The following is a 23,331-nucleotide window of genomic DNA, read 5'->3' on the forward strand; positions in this document are numbered from 1 at the left end:
TACGCTAGCTAAACCGTTGGCTTGTTCACAACTGTCAGATTATCTAAATCCTTCTTGCCCAATCAGACTTGGTTATTAGCAATGTTGACATGTTCCCAGGTCTCATCGGCCCTTTGGTGAACACAAATCATATCAATAGACATGATGGCAAAACATACAAAAATATATTGAACAGGAATTATTATTATTATCCTACAGGCTAAATAACTAGCTAGTATGTTTAACATTAAAGCTTGATTTATAAAATCATGCCAACAATTATTAGGCTATTTGAATAGCTTAGTATTCTATGCAAAAACGTTTAAAGGCTTTAGGCCACCCTTTGTGTTAATGTAGGCCCAGTTTATTATGTAACTTTATTTTCTACAATATATGTAGAAGATGGAGCAGGGAGCCACTCCATCTCTCTTTCAGTTAAGGGCTGTTTGGCTTTAGAAGGGTTGAAGACCCCTGCTTGAAATTATAGCAAAGGTTGCAGAACTTCTAGTGTCGCCGTTCTTTTGTTGCTTCTGTGATGTTTGGATCCAGCTGTCACAAGCTGAAATGAGGAACCAAATTGCCGAGCAGGGGCCTGCCAAACTACTATGCTGTGTTGCACATAGAGCTCCACAGTTAAGTAACTGGAAATTTGATCGATCAGAATCAACTGTCTATTAATATTTACACTTAAAATCTGTGACCTTCTGAAACTGAAATCTTTCAGTATTCAGTGCTAACTAGGTCTTCCTAAAGAATAATACACTGATACACAGGAAGTGATTTGTTTTTGTCAGCATGAAATAAAAATAAACTGTGACAAAAGCAGTGGAACTGTGTGTGGCTAAATAAAGAAGCCCACCTACACAAAGTGAGAACTTATCTAGAGAAAACCCACAGACATCACTGTTTGAAAACCGCACAGCAGTGACTGTCAGGGTTTCAGAGGATATGGGACCCAAATGCACCGACTGACAGGTAGTGTAGGTTTGCCAGAAGATTTAATAAATCACAGTCCAGACCAAACGAAAGGGGTCCTGATTACAGCAGGCAGAGTAACAAGCAAGTACAGGCAGAATCCACAAACTGGAACAGGAATAACAAACTACCAGGAACACAGAGACCAAAAGGGGTCGACGACACGCACTCCCACAAAGAACACCATAAACAGTACAACATATACAATAATCCGACACAAGACCAAAACAGAACAGAGACTAAATGCACAGGCTAAGGAGCAGGTGACACTAGGCTGGGGAAACAGGTGAAACACATAAGACAATCACAAGGGTGGGAAAACTAAAAACAGGAAGTAAAACTAGACAAGACAAGGGAGAAAACATAGACTTCAAAATAAAACAGGAAACAGAAACATACAACATGACACTGAACACTTATGTCATCACTCATATTTTATTTGTTTTGTTGATGAACGTTATCTGAGCCAATATTCACTTTTAATCCTAAAGTAAGATGGGGGGGGGGATTTAGAAGCTTGCCATCAAACAATAAAGGCGCATTCTGTCTCATGAGAGAAAAAAGTCCCAATGAGTGTAAATGTTTCCTGGGAAAGCTCCAAGCCGCTGTTTGTTCCAAAAGCAACATTGACTTGTATAAAAAAATTCACCCTTCACAGCTCACGCTTCTGAATCATACACCTGTTTGGTTTCAGCGTGCCAGTCTTCCTCACTCGCTCTCTGCTCAGCCATGTGAACACAACGCAGGTTGTCCACAGTACTGCCCTCAGGCCCCGCAATGTGTTCATAGCCCGGCTGGCTGGCTCACTGGCTGGGTGGGTGGGTGGCTGCATGCAGAAGAAGAGAGAAGAAGGGAAGGAGGGGGAAAATTAAATAAATAATAGCATGGCCTCTCTCTGGGTGAGTAAGCAAAGAGGGGAGAAGAGTTTCCAAGTGGCAGATGCAATGCCCTTTTATTTTCCGGAGCTTAGAGCCCATGCTCTTTATGGAAAACACAAAGCTTAGGTTGATACAGTATGCCTGCTGAGTGCAGAAAAAGCTAAAAGACAAACCGTCTGACCAAGAAGATCCACCTCAACTATGGTTTGAAACGTCTATAACAAATTGGAATGTGAAATAAACGTGAAATCAGCAATGGTCATTTGGAGATGTTGAACATAGTGGGGTATTATCTTTTGAACTGCATCTTTCAGAGGGATAGATGGTTTGTTTTCCTGTTCTCTCTGTGTCTGGTGTCTGATCTTCGGCTAACTGCTGCATTCATCAAAGGCCTAGTCAGACACTCAGAGACAATAGCTAATGAGTAGAAGCTCCCAGTTGGGCTGATCCGGGCTGTGGTGCTCCAGACAATGCAACAACATCTGTGCTGCTGAGTGCTGTTGTGTGGTGACAGAAGCATCCCGAGAGAGAGAGATGGGGGGGGGGGGTTCTTCACATGTCCTGGACATACAACCTTCCCTCCCTTCCCCCCAATCCAAGCCCTCTCATCACCCATCTATACAAGCTCTCGACGTGCAGAAGGGATAGGTGCTGTGAGACCATGATCCATTTCTCACCCAGGTGTGCCACTCACACAAAACCCCCGTAAAACCCCTAACTAAAGAAGCATTTGAAATGTTGACAGTTTTGAGTCACTACTGGAAGAAAGAGAGAGACATGGTTTTCCAGAGTGAGGAGGTAAGGAGGGGGAAGGAAACAGGTGCGGACCTCCCTGTGGATAGAGCTCCTCCAGGGGAGGGTTAGTAGTGACTGGGGCTGGATGGATACCTCCCCACAGGGAGAGAGGTGCACATAATTCAGGGAGGATGCCGGCCTCTTCCATATACAGAATTAGTTATGTTGAGCGGTGACAGGCCGAGCATGAACAATAAGATCCCTATTCGAGCTCCAGCCGTAGTTACAATGTTTAGGGGGGAGTATCTCATTGTAAACATGCAGGTAGAGATAAAGCAGGTCTGAAAAACAGGCACGTCTGCACACTCACTCCCACCAAGGCGGTGACCCATCCGGAGGACAAGGTGTACCTGGTAATTAAAATGCAATCTCTGCTGCTGTGCCCCCTGGAGTGGCAGTGGCAGCAGACTCACCCAGGAGCCTGGGGGCGAGAGGTGCCACCTGCACTGCCACGCCACCTGCGCCACCACTGCCTCCCTTCATTAAGCCTGGTATTTATACCAGTGTCTGCCCCCCCCCTCCCCCCCAACAGCCCTAGTCTTCATGGGCCCTGGTAAGGCAGCGCTTTATTAGAATTAATGTGGCACTTCAGAGGAGAGTGTCAGTGTGGCGCGTACCGGGGTGCCAGGAGAAAGAGTCCCCAGCTCTCCTCTGTCACATTGAATAAAGGCGCCACAGCCAGCCCAGAGCTGAGATGAGCGTGGACAGCACATGACAGAACTGTTTTTCCAGGGCCAAGGGAAAGCAAAGTATTCTTTATTCAATCTGTTCTCATGTTTACAGGATGAGCTATTATATTGTACATGGAGACGATCAAAGCCTGGAAGAGAATGTAATGGCGCGAGACAGAACGTTGTGTCAAGCGTTTAGCAAAAAAACGGACATTCAACAATGCTCGCTGGAGAATCCATGTGACAGATAAAGAAAATTAATATCAAAATGGCTACTACAGTCAGAAGGTTGAGCCGAGGTCCCTTCCGTTCTGTTTTGAATGATGTAATTGTCAACTTGATTGGGTGTGGATTGAATACATCACGCCCATGACACCCAGCTTTCTCACTTTACGCGTTGCTGTTTCCCCTGTCACAAGCTTGAGATGGCAGCCAACCCTACTGGGGACTGATGACAAAAGTATCACATTATAAACCCCGCACTTTAATATGGCAATTCATTAGAAACCCAAATTAAAAAGGAAATGAAATGATTTAATAAAGTTCCCACATGAGTCGTAATATCTTTGGCTGGATTGTCAGAAATACTTTTGCACTTCCTCACATGCCAGGAAATAATAAAACAAAACTGTGGCTTTTAGACGCATTTAGCGTCTAATATCTGCATATAGTGTCGGTACTTTTAGGAGGGAGTTTTTGAGAGGGTGTTTCAGACGGTGTTAGCAGTGTATTTGGTGTGAGGATGGATGGAAAAGAAAGGGGTGGCTACACTGATGGTACTTGTAGTCGGGCAGCAGGGGAGGGCATTAAAACCTAGTTTGCATCACTCAGCGCTTCCAATTAAACACGAATAACCAGATACAAGTTCCTGTCTTCAGATGTGTTTTATGAGCTCCTGTGCAGCAGGGGAATTCTCCAGAATATACTGTACATCTCCCCGCAGTTTGCCGATCTCTACTGCATGCCTGAGTTCATTAGTGTTAAAAATGGTAAGCACTTTAGAGCCAGATGTACTTTTTTAAGTCTTATTAGCTTCAGATGATATTGTTTAAGGGGCATACGAGGCTTCCAATTAAAGCTGTGGAAAACTAAAATAGAAGTTTCTCTAATGTTTTTTTTCTTCTTTTTTCCTAGAGTGAGATGCAACTTTTTTTAAGCCATGGGCCTAACTGTTAGCGCCTTATCCTTATCAAAGGCAGACATCAAAGGACTTCTGCAGCTTCTGCACACACAGCTATATTAATTCTTAAAACAGAATCTTGCAAGCTGGACTGGAAAAGAGAAATTAACAGTTCAGTCATGATTTGTTGATGTTGTCCATCCTCAAAGTTGCCTAAAATGTATTGTAGTGTAAAGATGAGATGAAAACACAGTTTGACATGCTTGCACATTGTGTGGTACAGTTTCTTCTTAAATGCAAAGAATCACAATATATAAATTGATACCATAACTTCTTGCACTTTTCCTAAACATGTCCGCCTCCACTTTAACCAAGACAGCTCTTTTGGCGCTCTAATTTTGTGTTGGGCCCGTTCTAATGGGTTCATCCAGAGCCGAGGCAAAAGGCAAGGAGAAAGCCCTTCAGCATCTCCCAGCACGGGGAGGTGCACCGAGGCCGGGCCATGCTGCACTCCCAATCCCCTTACAGGGCTGTCACTATTCATTCACGCTCTGCCCTTCCTCCTCGCGCCACAACCTCAACAGGGGCATCGCTCATGATAGAAAACAATGAGCATGATTTGTGAACTCTCGCCGTCTTTGTAATTTCATCAGTGTAATGGGATTATATTTCAAATCACCACTCCTTTGTTCATTACACATTTAAACTCCTCTGACAGACAAAAACTTAAATAAAATGTGCATGTCAACCCTGGTTGACTTTGCCTGCTCCCGCACTTGATTAGACAAACAGCGCACCGGGGCTCCGGAACGGGGGGAAATAATGTGGTCATTTATTCATTTTTCAGACAAGTCACAATAGATTTTTAACGACCAGTGTCTGACCTCCCTTAGGTACTTCTTGCTTAAGGGGGTTAATAAAGCCTAACGCTGTGGCGCTCGGAGCAAGCTGAGACGATGCCTGTGATGAAATAAAGACAGGCCCAAATCAAGAGTCTCCGAATGCCCGCTCCAACCCCAGAGAGAGAGAGGAAGAGGAAGATGGTGTGGGGGCTGGTGGTGGTGGTGGTGGTGGTGGTGGCGGCGGTGGGGGGTTAGAGAAAAGAGACTGGTATTCCACTTAGATTCCAATTCCACAGGTCTCTGAGGGACAATTAAACCAAGTGTGGAAGAAGTGCTCTCTTTTCTCAATGCACTGGGGCGTGCATATTAGACGCCGCAACCATGGTGATACATTCACACACAGAAGAGTCTGCCAGGATTTAAACCGGGATGCTCGTAAAAGCTGCAGTGAAAACTTCAGGTTGACATTTTAGAACACAGAGAGATCGCTCTGTATAGTCCTTAGGTTTGATGTCAAGCCGTGCAGTTCAAGGATCACCACTGTGTCATGGCAACATAAAAAGAAATCAAGAAGTTCCGTAATTCTTTGGGTTTTAGGTTGCATATTTGCAAGTCTTATTAAGACAGCTACAGGGAGTTTTCTCAATTTAACACGGATGCCTCTATGCCATACATAAGCCAACAAGACCATCATCAAGAAGATTAGCTATTTCTATATTTCTATATAGTTAAACTTGATGCCTGTCCCACCAAATCAGACCAAACTAATTATGGAACACAGACCGACTGAGCCTATATTTACATTTTCCCAGGCAAAATTTGGCTAGGAGTTGTAAATTACCCAATTAAAAGGGATCAGGATGAGCCCTTTTTTTCAACAATGTATTTTGTGGTCATGGCTGATACTGGGTAACCTGGCGTGCCAGATGGTTTGGTAACATAGAGTCCACTGAGAAGCCGTCATTGCAAACTGTTTGGAAAAGGGAACACAAGGTTAAAAATATAACGGGCAGATGATTGGATGAACCATCTGTCCGTCACGTCCGCCATTGTTGTTTTTGTCTAGTGATATCCACTAGAGTACTGTAAATAGTACAGTAAACTACTGTATTTTTACTTTTTAATCTTATGTTGTGTTTAATTGTTTTGTATTTAACAATGAATACATAAAATACTGTAAATTGAAGTATGGTACCTTTACTGTAAAAAGAATTCACAGTAACTTGCTGGACAATTGTCGCCTGTGAGTTACTATAAATTTTACGTTAAATTAGTTACAGTGTACAGAGAGTCTGGCCGCTCTCCATTGAAAACTTCCTTGAAGGCGGGTACTCTGTTGAAGTTTATAAGTATTGGATCTGCCCAGAGCCACCCTGGATCTACCCTAACCAATCGCTAACATTTGGTTGTGACGTCGGCTTAGCATCACTAGCTTTTGCCTTAGCCAAAGCCTTCACCACTAACTGAGCACACTGTAAAATCAAACTTTTCCCAAACCCCATGGGGAGGAGGGCCAAAACACCATGGCCACCAACAAAACTCAGCAAAGAATGTTCTTGCTCGGGCTTTAACTTCTTGATAGTTGGATGGACCGAATGGCTTTGCTCGCATCTTTCTCTGCCGCCATTACGGAACTACAACTCCAACTAGCGCACAACATAGACACTATCGTTCTCAGCCACCCCCTCTGTTCGCTTATTGGACCAGTAAAGATTGGCCGGAGATGTGGCCGGGTTAGCTCAGTTGGTAGAACAGGCACACGTACATAGATGTTTACTCCTCAAGGCAGCAGCTGTGGGTTTGACTCCGACCTGCGGCCCTTTGCTGCATGTCATTCCCCCTCTCTCTCCTTTGTCCTGTGAAAATAAAGGCATAAAAATGCCCCAAAAAATATAAAGATTGGCAGGAGAAAACCAGCGAATATACCGCAAACCCAGACGATGTACTAAATGAAAATGAAAAATTGAGTAAAAGAACGTGGGATGGCGGAGTCTGGCTAGGTAGTACAGGCACAAACACATTATTGGAACCACACACGGTAGATTTCCATGTGATATATGTGAATCCAACTGCCCTGCAAGGTAAGATGCTGGAGCAGGATCATCAAAAGAGAAAAGAAAATAGTTGACAGAAAAAAAAAAATTAAAGGTAAAAAGGACAGGGATAGAGTATCGGCAAAAGTACAAGTCAACCTTGCTCATTCAACATTTGAAGAAAGCTGCAGGATTTAAAAGGATTGAATTGGGCCTCTTCCTCCTAGACAGGTTTGTAATATTCAAGTATGTTATTTACGAAAAACACTGGCACAGGTTGCATACATAGATAAATGTATACTACAAAAGTGGATTAAACAAAGTATACTTACTTGAAGTTTTAAATAAGATATAGTCAAAAATAGACGCCGCTGTTAAAAAAAGAAAATGAGAATTGAAGAAAAATAAGTTGTTTTTCTTTCACTTGCTTCCAAAACAAATGCTAGCAAGATTAGCATCTTTACTACACAAGGCATGGAAACACTACTGCTTTTGTCCACAAGTGGCCACCAAAAATCCATATAAAATGGACGTTCCTTGTAGTTGCCTTAAGGCTCTGTGACACATCAACCCGATGGCCGACCGTTGGCAGAAAAGGCAGTCGGACCGACCAGTCTCCCCACAAGGTAATCAAAACAGTGCCTCAGAATACACTGAAATGTAATCAACTCCATAACAGCAGGCGATGCTAATCTGTATTGTTGCCCACAAAATGAAAACTAGCAGCTGATTGGACGAACGCGTTACGTGGCTCTGGTTTTCTGGAATTTCACAGCCAGACCGTTTTGACAGCTCTTTCAGATCTGATATTTAACAAAAAATAGTTCACCGAAACGTTTTTCTGAAAACCTTTTAAGAGAGAAATAGGCCATGCAGTGGCCGAATCTGTCTTCATTTCAGATCAACAAAGGTCAGTTTAAAAGATTTTTATTTACAAGATTTTGAGAGGCGTTAGTCTCGCTCATCCCGCTCATCATTTTCCGGGTTAGCACTCCACCAACAAGATTGGTCATTGAGTATGACTGCTCGCCTTCCGACCCAACAAGACAGGTCGGTTAAAATGAAGGCCAACTTCTCACTCCGGACCACTCTGGACGGACAACGGCACGAAACACACCGAACAGACTCGAGTCACTCGCCACACTGTCAATACAGCCGATTATCGGCTTGGTGTGTCAGAGCCTTTAAGCATGCATCCAGGAGGCTTTAGATGGTGCATTTGGGGAAAATGTCAAAAGTCGGGCTCACCTAACACTCACATTCACACACAAACACAGAGGGAGAGAAAGAGAGAGAGAGAGCCTGTGCAGATGTGCTGCCACTAGACATCCATCTTGTTTTCCCGCTCAGCTCAGTGCTCTATTTGTCTGAATCTATGTCATTTTAGCTCACTCAGGTCAACGGCAATTCAACCTCCTCTTTCGTCTGAGGCACTTCAGAATCATAATGTGATGCATGTTGGATAGGAACCTGCTAAACACAGTCCCTGTCACTGCTCAGACATTGCTGGATATAAATGATACACGCCGTGCGCTTGCCATCCGCATTCTGAGCCGTACTACATCCTGTTTCCACCTGTCCATGATCACTGCTGTGCCGACGCTCTCTCCCACACCCTCACTGGTAGCTGTTCTGGTGTGTCACAGCAATAGACTATAATCACCCCTCCAGAAACGGCAGGGAAAAAATAAGTCTAAGTGATCTGGAAGAAGAAATAGTAACAAAAGGATTTGTTCAGAACACTCAATATTTCATACTTTTTTTTCTGGGCTCAGCCTTGTTTCTCTGCTTTTAGTTGGTGCAGCTGTCTGCTGGGCCCCTCTTGGGAACGGAGGAAATTACATCCTACCTGATAATTAGCAAAGTTCAGAGCAAACTAAAAATCTGCCCCGCTCTCTTAGCTCCCTACCACTGGCAGCATTGTCTTAGCAACTAATTAAGTCCGCCTCTGAGGTTTTTGCAGACAGCAATGGTGCTGGATGCTGCAACAGCAGAATTAAAAAGCAAAAGAAGGATGGAAATGAAGAGTGAGAGTTCATTTTTATTATGTTTTTTTTTTCTGTTTCATCTTTTTATACAAACAAATAAAATATGACAATGGTGTTCCTGGAGGGAGTATTATTATTTCACACATGGGTGCATTCTTCAAATAGAAATAACAGTGTTGGCCGCCATTACACACGCTAGCAAATAACGAAGCGCCCTCTGTCCATAATGTTCTTTAATTATTATAATGTCATCATCCATATCCGGCAATGTTGCATGGAAAAGAAACAGCAGAGCACACCGGGTATTAAATGCAAATCACTAATCTCCCCACAGTTGAATGAAATCACACTACACAGACAGCATTATTAGTGATGTTATCTTCCCTACTGCAGATCATATTGGAGACTTCTTATGTGAGACTTATAGAATAGGGTTTTGATGCATGTTTTTTACTAGCTTTGTATTATTCCTTTGGGGTTTAAATAGCCTAAAAGGATTGATAATATTTGTATTTTTCCCAAGTTCAACTCAAATTTTAAGTAGAAAATTAGAATTAGTAAGAAAGTCTGCGGTTCAAGAACAACTACAAATGAAAAAAGCTAATTTTAATCTGTCATAAACCTTGAGTTGAACACTTGAATACAAGTTGCTCATTAGAGACACTTGAGCCACTGGGCTGCTGATGACTAGCGGTGTAAATGGAGTTTGGCTTTAAAAAGGCAAACCAACAACCTCCTTGATAAGGCTCTCGGTGAGACTGTTTGTGATGTGCAATCCATGAGAGACAGAGGAAGCAGGCAGGCAGGCAGTCATTATTTTCTCCACAATTACCTGAAGTCCTTGATAACGAGCAAAAAAAAATGCCATATAATTAGAAAAACACCAGCAACACCATTATTGTCAGGAGAACACATCAGTATAATGAAGCAATTATAAATGAGCAGCTTTGTGCTTGTCATTAATTTCTGCTTTTAAGGATGTGGAGATGAAGCATGGCTAAACGTCAGAGGGAGGGAGCTGGGAGGATGTTTAGGTGGGTTAGACTGCGAGGAGAGCACTTTGGGGTGTGTGTGTGTGTGTGTGTGTGTGTGTGTGTGTGTGTGTGTGTGTGTGTGTGTGGGTACGACCAACTGCTGGCGATGAGTCCACCAAGTCGCAGCGTGGACAAAATGTCCACCGGGGGGACACTTTAAAACGTTATAATAACCTTCTATCATGCAAGTGCAGCTAAAGCTTACAGTCTGAAATGTGTGTTTACCAATATGCACAGACGAGGACATGCAGGTTCCACTGCGGCCAGATATCATCGCACTGCATTCAAGTTGTTTATTTTGTATCAAGTGGAAGATGCTCGGTTGCCAAATGAAAGGTAATGAGGAAAAGTACGTGCTGGGCGAGGAGCTTGCCCTTTTCACATATCATCACAGAGATTGATCTCTCCTTCCCTTCACCTCACTCGTATCCGGTCTCAATTGAGAGATATTACATTTGAAAATGTATGCATATTTTCCTTTGAAATGTATACCGTGCACCTAATGCAGCCGCGCAATTAGGTAACATGTTGCATTTCATTAAAAGAATTTCCACCCAACCACTGAGTGGATTAGAGACACGTTTTTTTTTCTTTTTTATGAGCCTTCCACCCCCCCCCCCCCCCCCCCCCTTTGATTTCTCCTCATATTAAAATGAGTGGAGACAAGCTGAAATCCCAGTTTCCTCCTGATATGTCTGGGCTACTGTGAGCTCAGTTGTTTGCCATCTCAAAGGCATCAAGCAGTAAAAAAAAGAAAGAAAAGGTGAACAAATAAGAGAAACAGTGAGTGAGTGAAGTCACTCCACTTGGTATACACTGAGAGTGCAACTCCAAAGCATTGTCCTCCTCAGTTAGAAATGCCATCTTATTAACACATCCTACAGCACACTTCATCACATTGTCTTGAGAAGGCAATTGTATGGAAGGGGCAATTAGGACGAGAAGCTGTGAGGTTGCCATTATTTTAGAATTTAATGACCACGCAATACGGAGCTAGATGTAGAAATGAGGGCTACAATACTACAATTATGCATAATCTGGCAGATCTTACCGCACCCCCCACACTCCTCTTCCTTTCGCCTTGAATAAATTTACATGGGAATGCATCTCTACCTAATTTATACGGAAAAAATTAGAATATACATTACAAATATTTCCATAGACGACATAAGCAACATGCGGTTGGGAATTTAATGACTTATTTCTTTGTATTCATGCTTATGGATTAGGTTGGCAGGGCACACCTTCTCCTGGCAGGTTTTGAATAATTAAACACAGGTGTATATATTGATATTCATATTCACCTTTCATTCTTTTTCAGCTACTGTGCCATTCATTCTATAGGAAAGAAAAGCTTTCCAGCCCACAAGAGAGAGAGAGAATACCCACTGAGGAAATGTGTGCTCTGTGTGCTGTGTGTGTGTGTGTGTGTGTGTGTGTGTGTGTGTGTGTGTGTGTGTGTGTGTGGTGTGGTGTGGTTTGTGTGTGTGGTGTTTGTGTGTGCTGTGAAACCAAGTGTGTGTGCCACTTGTAAGTGGCAAGATGCATGACTGGACAAATCCAAAGCAGGGATTATTGACATGGATGCTCCACCATTAATAAGCCTGTATCCTTTGTGTTCGGGGGTCGCATTGCTGAGTAACTATAACTTGTCAAGGCTGCTCCAGCCGCACAATGCGTACCTCATGCATCTCTGTCAGCAGGCATAATTCCTGGATGCTGGCACGCTGATGATTTCTGCATAAGTGATGCGAGCCTTCTAGTAGAGTTAGGAGCACGAGTCTTTTGCCATTGAGAGATGTTCATCATTCTTGATCTGGCTCTGTCAAGACCTGGTGTTTTAGTGCCTCTCACGATTAGGCAGAATTGACAGTCCAAGAAGCCAGTGAATAGCAAAAATGTGTGGAACTGAGGGGGTGTGGTGTAGGCCGTAGGGTGAAGTGGAGTGTGGCCGCCATTTAATCTGCAATTTATCAGTTTAGGCTGCACCATGTAACATCAGGGAGATTACATTCCGGCGAGAAGGAGCCCTATCTCTCCTCCATCCCCTCCTCCTCCCCTATCTCCTCGCAAATGCCTCCTAATGTCGTATGATGGCACAACTCAGAGGACAAAGAGGGAGGACTGTCTTTATTGTCACCATTATTGTTTCTGAAACCCTTAATTAATATATAGCATTGTGGACTCCTCTGTGAGTGAGCAAACAAAGTGCCAGTGACAGAGAGACGGAGCGTAAGAGGTTTGCTGCAGCAAGACAGGCTGCATCTTTTATAGAGGCCGTTTGTCATAAAGAAAAAGGTAGGCCGGTATTTAACATGCACAATCATACATGCATTCAAACACACGTGCACACACGCACACACGCACACACGCACACACACACACACACACACACACGCATACATTGACGTCTGCACATGACCTCTGACAACACTGATCACGTTGGGCCGATAAATGCTTAATTGCCATTTTTCCGTTGGGCTGCTTTATTGATGTCATTTCAAAAGTGATTAATATGAACTGTTAACGAGCTGTTGCATTTAGCACTAAACACAACTGAACTGGCACGTTGGATTACATGGATTCCTTTTTATATTTCTACTATTGTGCAATTAAAAACGTGTTGTTATGGTTTAACGTCAACATATAATGTCATTGCACTATATGGCTTTGCAATTGGAAGGCAACAAGCTCCAGAAAATAAGGTTTTGCACAGTGTTCTGGACTCTGAGAGCAATGTATTAATGCATTTTTTTTAAGGAATTAACATCTTTGCATTTTGTCCATCAGCAGGGCGGGTCACAGTGTTGCTTATATATATATATATATATATATATATATATATATATATATATATACACAAATATCATAGTCAAATGACTCCAAAATATTTCCCCAACATGTGTGCTCCTCGCACACTCCGCGGTGTTTGACAAGGTCACTGAGTCTATTAATATACACTGGTAGTAAACCAACAGCGTGCTTCAGTTTTTATCTCTCGTTCTGGGCAGAAACAGAAATATGAAGACGCTGGCTTACAGGAAGGAAACCCATGGCAGCCTGATATTAAAATGGTTCAGGAGTCAAGTAGAACAAGTCAAGTAGCTGGAGGGCGAACCAAGCAGGGAGAGAGAGGAGGGAAAGAACAGGTCATTCTTAAAAGCTAATGGACTGTCAATGGTCATATTGTATTCTATCGAATTATAAAATATGTTGCCTTCACGTGAAGTCTGTGCTATTAGTCATCGGCTGTCTATTATTTTACAAAAACATGTTAACAAAACAGAAAGGAATTCAAATTGCATATTTCCATTTGCATACAGCAATGTGATTTGTTTACAACCACAATAGTGAGTTTGAAACGACAATATAGGTTTTCTTCTCAAAAACCAGTTACAGTTTTTTGATAGTTAAATTACACACATCCACACATTCTCTTTGACGTGTTTTTCCTACATCTTAATGATAACCTCTCAAGTGTGGAGTGTGTCTACCAGCTGCTGAAATCAGAGCTCGTCCACCGCTGCAGCTCACAGTGTTGTCCACCAGATGGACTGTAGCTGGGAGACCAGGCCATGCACGGCTCACAGAAACCCGTTCCTGTGTCTGGCCCTGCACATACAGAAAAAGCAACAATATACACTCTGTCTCATGATCAGAGCATGTATTTGTACATTTCAAATCCAGTGTTGTAGAATACAGAATGCATTGGTGCAATTTATTGCTCCGCCAATAAAGCAGCCTTTACTAAGCATGCCTGTGTCCCAAAGGGTTACTCTGCAGACATTCCCAGGAGGAAGTATGACCCGCTACACTTATCTGCACAGCCTCTCTGCAGCGACACAGAGCTTGATCCATCCTGAAAGGAGGATTGAACTCTCGCAAGATGAAGACATGACATCTTCGGCTTACTTGATGTCAATGATAGGACAGCTCACTTGTAGATCGGGCATGTTGCCAGCCAGCTCTCCCTGGGTCCTGAATGCTGCCTCTGAACAGAGGCCAATGACACAGATGACATAGGGAAGCCCGTCAACCTGTTGCTTAAGGACAGAATAATCAAAGTGGGTCATACTGGTCGGCTCTCCTTACAGTTTGTGCAAGGGCTGATGTGTTCATCTAATGCATCTGCGTGTGTGTGTGTGCGTTCGTGCGTGCGTGCTTCCTAGACTTGTCAGGGCAGCAGTCAGAGCTGAGCCCTGAAATCCACCCCAGTGACAGAGATCATCAGCATCAGCAGCAGATCTTCAGCCTAGATCATGTTCACAATGAGAGCAGTGCCAGGCACTGACACCACTGCACTGTCCATTTGCACACAAAAAAAATATTCCTGGCCGCCAACACATTTCTGACCATTGATTTAGAAATGTTGACATTAGCAAACGTGTGTAAGTAATATGAACATTTCTGTAGGCAATAACAAAGGTCATTTTAACACAAACAAATAACTTTATTGATTTGCATGCATACATGCATTCATGCAGGTAAAAATATGTTATTGTTGCCCCTAAGGGTTTTTGTTTCTTTTACGATCTGCGCCCAACACAGCCCTAACAATATTGCTTAATTGCAACCTCAATGAAACATGCATGCCCAATCAGGGAGGGAGTTTACTGTAGAATTTATGGAAATGCATGGAGAGAGGGAAAAAAAAGGGCCTGTGTTAGTTGTAGGGTACACCTGCACTTGTCAAGGTACTCAAGTACGCTGGGTAATTGGCTGTTGATTGCTGCCATTAACATGTGATGGCTAAATGCATCTAATTCCTGTTCTATTTCCACGGTTCAATCTGATGTCACCACCCACTCTTTCTCTCACAAGAAGGAGAGTTTGCCTGTGCCTGTGAAAATTGTTCTTTTTCGAATGATATAAGCACAATATAAAGGAAGGAGTGGTAAAGTCTCAGAAGCACCATTGTAACTGACACCTTTGCTTAATTGATAGGCCATCCTTTGTGGTGAGCAGTAAAGGAAAACATAAGGAATGTCATGTATTACTGTCTGCTATTTTAGACTTAACCCACTAGGTTTGATGCCACAATAAAAGTGCAAAGGGATGCAATAATCTATATCTCTGTCCTTTGGAATAATGCTGTAGCACAACTGTTTTGGGGTTAGCATTTATGGCATTTCCATGGCTTAATATTGACTCTTTAAAGCAACCTTCTAAGAGCGATTCTGCCATTTGTTCCAAGACACAAATCTCCTTTGTCTTTGTAGTTTAAACTGAAATTATTACAGAGAATGGCGCTCACTTTTACGGTTTGCCTCTCTTACAGTATCCACCACCTCAGGGCACAGAGACTTGGTATCCCTTTGAGTTTTAATCTCCTCCTCTGCTTGCATCCTTGCGGCTATTTAATTTAAGTTTTAATATGTGTATTTGACATTTTTGTTCATTTAGGACCCCCCCACCACACTTAATTTAATTGACGTGATGCTGCCTTGTGTTGTTTATTCTGTTCTTTGTGGAGATTTCCCGCCACCACCGGCAGATTAGTCTCAACGAGATATGCAGGCTACGTATGGACCTGTACCTGCAGTATACGCGCGTGAGCGGTGGGAGGACGGCGCGCGCTCGTGCGATGACACTTTTTCACAACATGGAAAAAAAAATGCCCCGGGGAACCTAAGTCAACAACGGAGCATTCTTAAGAGCTGAGTAATAGTTATTTGCCTGTGCATTTAGCTTTAAGCGTGTTGTATGTTCGACCTACTAGGTCTACTGCCTAAATAATAGGAATAATGATAACACTAATGGAATAACATTTTGAATTTATCGAACATCCACAATGAACAAAACGGATCCAGTTCCAGACAGTGAGTCCCATTGGTTTTAAATGTCAAGCCGTCGCGCCCCGTGCTGTTCTTTGTCTGAGCCGCTCTCAGATCAGATCTGCACACCGTCGTCGGGAATGGTGCGTCTGCCATCTGCAGGACGCCGAGGGTAAAGCACTCCTTTGCACAGTGGCAGGAATGCAGTCTGAGAATAACAGTGCCGCCGCTGCTGCAGCTACTGTTGTTCTTCCCGAAGCTGCATGCTCCTATGGCTTTAATACAAATCCAGGATCCCTGCTTTAGATACAATAACTCCTTTTATATCTAAATATTACATGCGTTGAATAACACGGTCTGTGGTGTATAATGGTATAGGCCTAGTTGTAATCATGTTTTTGTGCATCATTGTATTCTCCCTACTCTTGGACCCCTTCAGTTTCAGCCCATCTTTAGTGAATCTGTTACCACCCAAATTTTACAATTTATTATGCATTTCTTTTCATTTTAGTATGAGTAGCAATTGTATTGTTCTACTGTGAATTTCTACTCTTCAATAACTTCCCATTGTTGTATAAAGTTAGTGGGAGCTTTATAATGAGGCCTACAGGGAGTCAATTTGTGTGATTTCGTGAGATCATTTTGTCTGATGCTGAGCTGTTGTATGATACAGTTAAACAGGGGGAGGGGATGATGCTTTTTTTTTTTTTATTGCTCCCCTTCAGCCAGGAAGTTCCAGACTAACGTGTGAAGTCATGCACGAGCCCCGCTGGACTAATCATTTGTCATTACACAGCCATCTGGGTGAGACCTCAGGCCTGCTTATGTCTTCAGGCAAAAGGATGACATCAATATAAAACTCGGATGAGTCTTCCTCACTTGATCCATCTGCCATCACCTGTAAAACAAACACTGCACTGATACCTTGTCTAAATTGGTAGTAATGTTACACCTCCTGTATGTGATGTCTGCACAGGCCTCATGTTGCATCTACAGTAGCTGAAGAAAGTATTAGCCAATGATAATAGGGTATTATGTGAAACAGCAGAATACAAAAACACAAACCAAGCCTCCTTGTATCTGAATCAGCTAAGTGTCACATAGTCAAAAGATCCAATCTACAAATCTGGCCTATCTAGCCCATTGGCTTATGCAACTAATTAACTTCACACACCGAAAAATTTGAATTTAAATTAACAATTCTGCGATATCATCAGAGGACTCAAAGCACCCCACGAAGAAGTTTATGATGAAAAAAAAGAGCAAGCAATCGGTGAAGTAAGAAGGGCTTTTAGATGAGGGGATATCTCCAATTACAATCTGCCGTACACTTGTCAGCAGTAATGAAATGTTTGCTGAGAGCTTGCTATTTGTGCCTGCTAGATTGAATGACGCTGCTCCACTGCCCCCACTAACAATTATATTCCACGCATAAATCTTCCTACCATCTCTTCTATTGTGTGATCTGTCGGCCATATATACCTACAACTGTCCCAAGAAGCCACGGAATAATCAAACACCATTGTGTACAGTAGGTACGACAATTATCGCCGCCCACCCCCCCCTTTAGTGAAAATGTGTAACTGAAGAATTAAAAAATTAAAAAAATAAAACTTCTGCTTCTTTTATTGTTTTTAAAGAATGACATAATGCATTAATCACAGTAAAGACAAACCGGCTTTCCCCGCATGTCATAATTGTGCAAGCTTACAATTAAATGTAAAATTAGATGTAAGATGTGGAACTGTTTTTTCTTTTTTTTTCTTCCTCTGCTCAGCTTTTTAACTCAATTGTACAGGGAGCAGAGCAGTAAAGCTTTGACCCAACACTTGACACGAGTGCCCGGTAGTTTGCATACAATCAGAGCATAAATTACTGTCGCTATCACAGTTGTGTATATTTTTGTGAATAATCAGGTGTTTTGATCAGTACTTCATTAGGGTCATGTGTATGGCTGCTGCGACCGGCTATGACAAAAAACGCCAAAACATAAGTCAGGTCCAAATAATTTCATCAGATTTGTGCAGTATGCATTTCCAAGTAAAGGGACATCCCATGGACCTAATTAGTATAGATGCAACCTGCAACTTGATTTTCCAGTGCATGGTTTTCTCATCAAATTGATTACAGAGACTGCAAGGAAGTATACTGCACATACGAATCTGGTGTAACTAGATGGATGTACGAGAAGAAAAAAATGCACGTGGAAGCTTAAAAAAGTAACTTGTTACTCAAAACATTATTTGAATACTTTTATGTTGAATTACTGGAGAGGCCAGAAGTAATGGCGTTTCAAAGGCCACCCTGCTCCCTGTCAATTCTTTCAGGGAAACATCTGTTTTGTGCAAAATAAATCATTGAGTTCTGATATGCAAGTATCACGGACACAAAGAAGCTTTGCGTCCTCTTGCAGGTTCCATTACAGGCTTGTGGCAGATGCTAACGCCACTCTACTGTTTATCATGATAGAGAATGTACAGACCACTCAATGACTTCATGCAAGAGGAGGCAGAGGGTCAACCAATCACACAGTCATCTCACACGCACGCGTTAAAAACCACACTCACGTACTACACCAACCACTTTAGCATGAACGGAAAGAAAAGACGAAAAAAACAAAAAAAACAATCAGTAACAATAGTGTTGATTATTTGCTCTTCTATCTTGTGGTGTATTGTGCTGTCAGGTCAGTTACTGTGAAAAGTAATGGATTATTGAAAACTATAATACACGTGGCACGTCTGTGCACAAAAATGAAGCAGAGGATTTTGAAGGAGAGAGGAGTTTTTAGTCATTTCTGCATAAGACATGCTTGTACTATATGTGAAAAGATACAATGACACTGGGATATCACAGGACACCAAATTGGGGAGAGGAAAAAAGTGTGCATAAAGACGAGTCCCTTTCTTGAACTTATGAGGAGGTAGAGCGCTAATATCCTAAATTTCACTTATGTGCCCATCTCAGGTATGCGATGAGGAACTAAAAAGGTATTTTTTCGCTAACAAACGTTGATTTATTGTCATATGGGTGATGTGAGCACAACAAGCATCACAGCAGGTCAATAGCCAACTTTTCCTTCCTTCCTCCCTTTGTTTTACTACTTCTTACCAGTGCAAAAAAAGGATCCAGTACTGTTGACAACCAATGCAGGACAGTCATAATCAGGCTCAATGGTTTCAACTCTGAGGTAGGATCTAGAATACCAAAAGGGGATATTTGTTCAAATTCAAGTGCATTTAAAAAGGGAGCCATGACAATCAGGGATGTGGATGTTCCTGCAGCAAGGGCGGGACAAAGGTTTCTCAGTGAGATGTGGTTGGCCCATGGGGGGAGAGAATAATGCCTATGCTGGGTTAAAAATAATAGTCAAATATAACTACCTGTACAGAGCGCCCCATGTTAAAAAAGGCACATTTTTTTTCAATATTTCCAGAAATGCCACCACTACTCTGTGCATGAGTTGACCCTGTTTCATAATCCCCACCTACTCATCACTAAGGTGCCTTCCTAACTTGAGCTTTTCTAGCAAGTTTATTTACTTTACATATAATCACTTGCCTCAGACATCTTGAATGGGCATGAAATGCATTTTCTTTTTTTTCTTTTTTTCTTTTTTAAATTAGACAAACAAAAGCATTAAATAGAACTACAGAAATAAATACATTTTTATTTCATATAAATATGTGGGCCCTTAAGTCCAAATTGCCACTGACACTTGTTTGTTGGGAATAAAGATGAAGTAAACAATCCATGAAAAAGCTGCCCTAGTTGTTTTGATACACTTACCTTATGAGTAGTATGGAATTGATCTCATTGTTAATGAGTCACTAAATCTAATCAGTAACTACCACGCACTGTATATCCCCACGTTACAATGCATTTAATGAACATTTATATTGTAATTTAATTTGGGGGGGGGGATAAAAAGATCAGTGATCACATCAAGGAAGTCTGGTCCCTTTATATAGGATTATCTTTTAGGTTGATTTAATGTCATATTGGTTTGTGTATATATAAAATTCCTAATACGGACCCCAAATGTGATTAAAGAGGAAAAAAGAAAGAAAAATCCTAATCAGGTTTCAGAGCTAACATCTTGCCAATTATTTTGCCCATGGCTGTTTGGTTGTTTTTCAGCCCGGCTCAAACCTGGATTTGTCCACATACATACAGTAATATATATTTTTTTGTACTCTTTCAACGTCTCTGGCTATGTACAAGCTATACAAATACAGAGCAGGCTGAGGGCCAGGCTTTCTAAGCTGTGCAGAGGGAGCAGTTGGTTGGGAAGGCTCCCAGTCTCCCGGCTCCTTCCCCCGCAGTCTGCCCATACAGGTGGCTGTTCTGCTTCACTTGCGATCGTCGATGGTCTTAATGAATTCCACCGCCGCGGTGAACTGCATCCACCAATAGCACTCCTCCCCACTCAGCCGGCTGGCGTAGAAATTATTGATGTACTGAACGGTGGACAGCAGGCAGGGCGGGTTTGCCTGGAGGGGGAGGAGATGGAGGGACGGGCCCACATTAGCCGCTGAAACAAGCTCGCACTACGCCCGTGCGGATTACAATCAGAAATATGCAAATGTGTGAAATACATCCACACAGGTTAGCAGATAACAGTCTTCATGATGCCTTGCAGTCATAATGCAGTCATATAGTGGGATCATTTTCTGATGATTATTCTAAGGGTTCATTAATTTACAAAAATCAAAAAATAAAGTCAATAAGTAATCAAAAATTAAAAAAAAAAATCTTTTATTTTTTATAAAGAGCCAACAAAATAAGAACAGACTTACCCTTATGAGGACAAAGACAAGTACAGGGACAAAGTCATCCGCTCCAGGGACGGAGTCCTCATTGGCCAGACTAAGGAGGTTCATAATGGTGGAACACATGCGCAGTATACACTGGACTTTGTCTCGTGGTGTCTTGTACGCATTGATGGTCCTAATCTCAGACTGTGCAGAGGGCCAGGGAGCCTCCTTCAAGTAAACCTGCAACAGGAGAAGTTTAAAAAAAAAAAGTTATAACTAAAATCAATGACTTACACTTTTCAAAGTCTCTTCCAGCTCCATAAATGCATGGAAGTGATTAAAAAGAAGAAACAAAATGTCAGCAGGAAGAAGATACCTCTGGGATTTGAAGAGCTTTATGATTGGCCGTCACAACTTTTGTGAGCCGCTGGATATGTTCATGGAAAAGCCTGTGTGAGACAAAACAACTCAACGTATGACAACATAGAGAGACAGTGCACACCACTGCAACATATCAACCAACATTTTAAGCAGTTCAATAAATGTATCTTCCGCTCTGGTTTTCTGGTGATCAAGTGGTTTCAACTCTGCGAATTAATCTACCTGGCCTGGTACAGATGCAGATACAGTGGCTTTTTATTTATCCCTGAAGGGCAATTCTGTTTCTACAGTCAACCCAAACATAGCCTACACACACACACACACAGAGGGAGCACAATAACAGGACATATAAGTGTGAGATCCAAAGTATACAGCAAGAACAATATTTGAAGTAAGAACTGAATAAAGTACGATAAAGTACGATAAAGAGAGATAAGATGAAAAAAATAACTAAATTCCAAAAAGTGCAGAGTATATTGCACAAATACAACAAATTACAATCCACTAATTTTAACCAATATGAGGTTTGTAACAAAACACATTCTAGGCAGCTACCTCCGCATTCAACTGAATTGCAGAGGGGATGGAGGATTTGGAGTAACGGTTGGTTCCTTCTGGAAGGCAGCAGATAGTGCCGTCCAGAAGGCATTAGTGTAAACTCACTCGAAAAAATATGATCCTGATTAATAACATGTTTCTCCCAGACAGAGTTTAAGGGCAGTCTAAGCGCAAAAAGTGAAGCGCCTGGCGCGGGTGCGCTTATATAATACTATTTCACATTCACATAAAAATGTGCATGTTTGTGTGCTGCTGCACATCCCTGTGTGCATGCGCTGTGCACGAGCCAGGGCGCATTTTACTAATGCACTGTTAAAATAACAATGAAATACTGCGTTATTGACTTTACACCAGATTATTGTTTGTCAATGGCGCAAACACTATATAATATATACTATATAATAATACGCCAAGAATGCAGCTGAACACACCTCCCTTGCGCCTATGGGCGCACGTGCATTTGCTATTTAAACAACGTGGGCGCTGGATGGGAAATTTACAACTGCATCGTTCTTAAACTTGCTTTGCGCTGAAATGCAACTGACCAAGTATTTTATATTTAGCAATAACATGATGAGGAGATAAAATAAGAAATAAACTGTAGAGCTGAATGATGTCACTGTGTGGTACTGGTGCCATTCCTGCTACTCACTGGTCTCGGAGAATATCTCCATCCTGGTTGGGGTAGAAGGCCAGTTTGAAGATGCGGTTCATGACGCTGCGCTCAATTGCCATCTGGGCGTCCTGCAGCTGGTCCTCGCTAGCGTATTGCCAAATGGCGTCACGGGCCATGGCGCCGTACAAGTAGCGCAGAAAATCCTCCACGGCTGCAGTCTTGTCATCCGACGCTGTGCACACCTGGAACGCTGGAGGGGAGCAGAGGAACAAGAGATGTAACAATGGGAGTGTTTTCAAGGGAGTCAAGTTGAGCTAGGAAGGGATGTTGTGTAAAGACAAAGAGGCCTTTAAAGTACTTGGCAATAAATTTGGAGGTTTTGTATTAAAAAGGGAATAAATCATGACTATGTCTGAATTGTGGAGTAATTTCATTTAAGCTGACAATAAATTGTCAAGCTTTGAGAGGTGGACAACACACATCCCATTATATCTGGGACTTGAATGTTTAAGTTTAAATGTTCATCTTATAAGGGTCATTTAGAGTAATACAGCATTGCAAATTATGTAAAGTATGGATAATAGGATGGCAGGATGGTATAGAGAGTAGAGACAAACAATTTGTGCACTTTCAGTTACATTGAATGTAAAATATCTACATAATAGGGATAGAGGGAAACATTGATTCAAGTACATATTGTGGGGTTTTTCGCGATGATTTTTAAAATCGGTAGTTTTCCCTAGAATCTGTATTTTTATTATATTTCTATTTTTACCAATGACCGCTGACGGTACTGTATACATCATATCCTTTTCTAGCAAAACAGACCAAAAGAAGAAAATGCAGAAAATCCATCTTATGTATAGTGCTGCACAATTAATTTTAAATGCGTCATTTCATAGAACGCTCCGGGTTTTTTTGCAAAGCCAA

The 23,331-nt window shown here is 42.1% G+C and overlaps 1 protein-coding gene across 2 annotated transcripts in view; it reads right to left on the reverse strand.

Moving 5' to 3' along the window:
* Positions 1-17,699: 17,699 nt before the first annotated feature.
* Positions 17,700-23,331, reverse strand: part of gapvd1 (GTPase activating protein and VPS9 domains 1) — a 44,127-nt gene continuing 38,495 nt past the window's right edge. For both annotated transcript variants that reach the window (XM_032516557.1, XM_032516558.1), the window contains exons 27-30: positions 22,438-22,651; positions 21,223-21,295; positions 20,889-21,086; positions 17,700-20,582 (exon numbers count right to left, since the gene is read on the reverse strand). In XM_032516557.1, coding sequence (XP_032372448.1) covers positions 20,442-20,582; positions 20,889-21,086; positions 21,223-21,295; positions 22,438-22,651 — 626 coding nt within the window. In that variant the 3' untranslated portion in view covers positions 17,700-20,441. The remainder of the gene's footprint in view (positions 20,583-20,888; positions 21,087-21,222; positions 21,296-22,437; positions 22,652-23,331) is intronic.

Source organism: Etheostoma spectabile, chromosome 5 (assembly GCF_008692095.1).
Source record: "Etheostoma spectabile isolate EspeVRDwgs_2016 chromosome 5, UIUC_Espe_1.0, whole genome shotgun sequence".
NCBI lineage: Eukaryota > Metazoa > Chordata > Actinopteri > Perciformes > Percidae > Etheostoma > Etheostoma spectabile.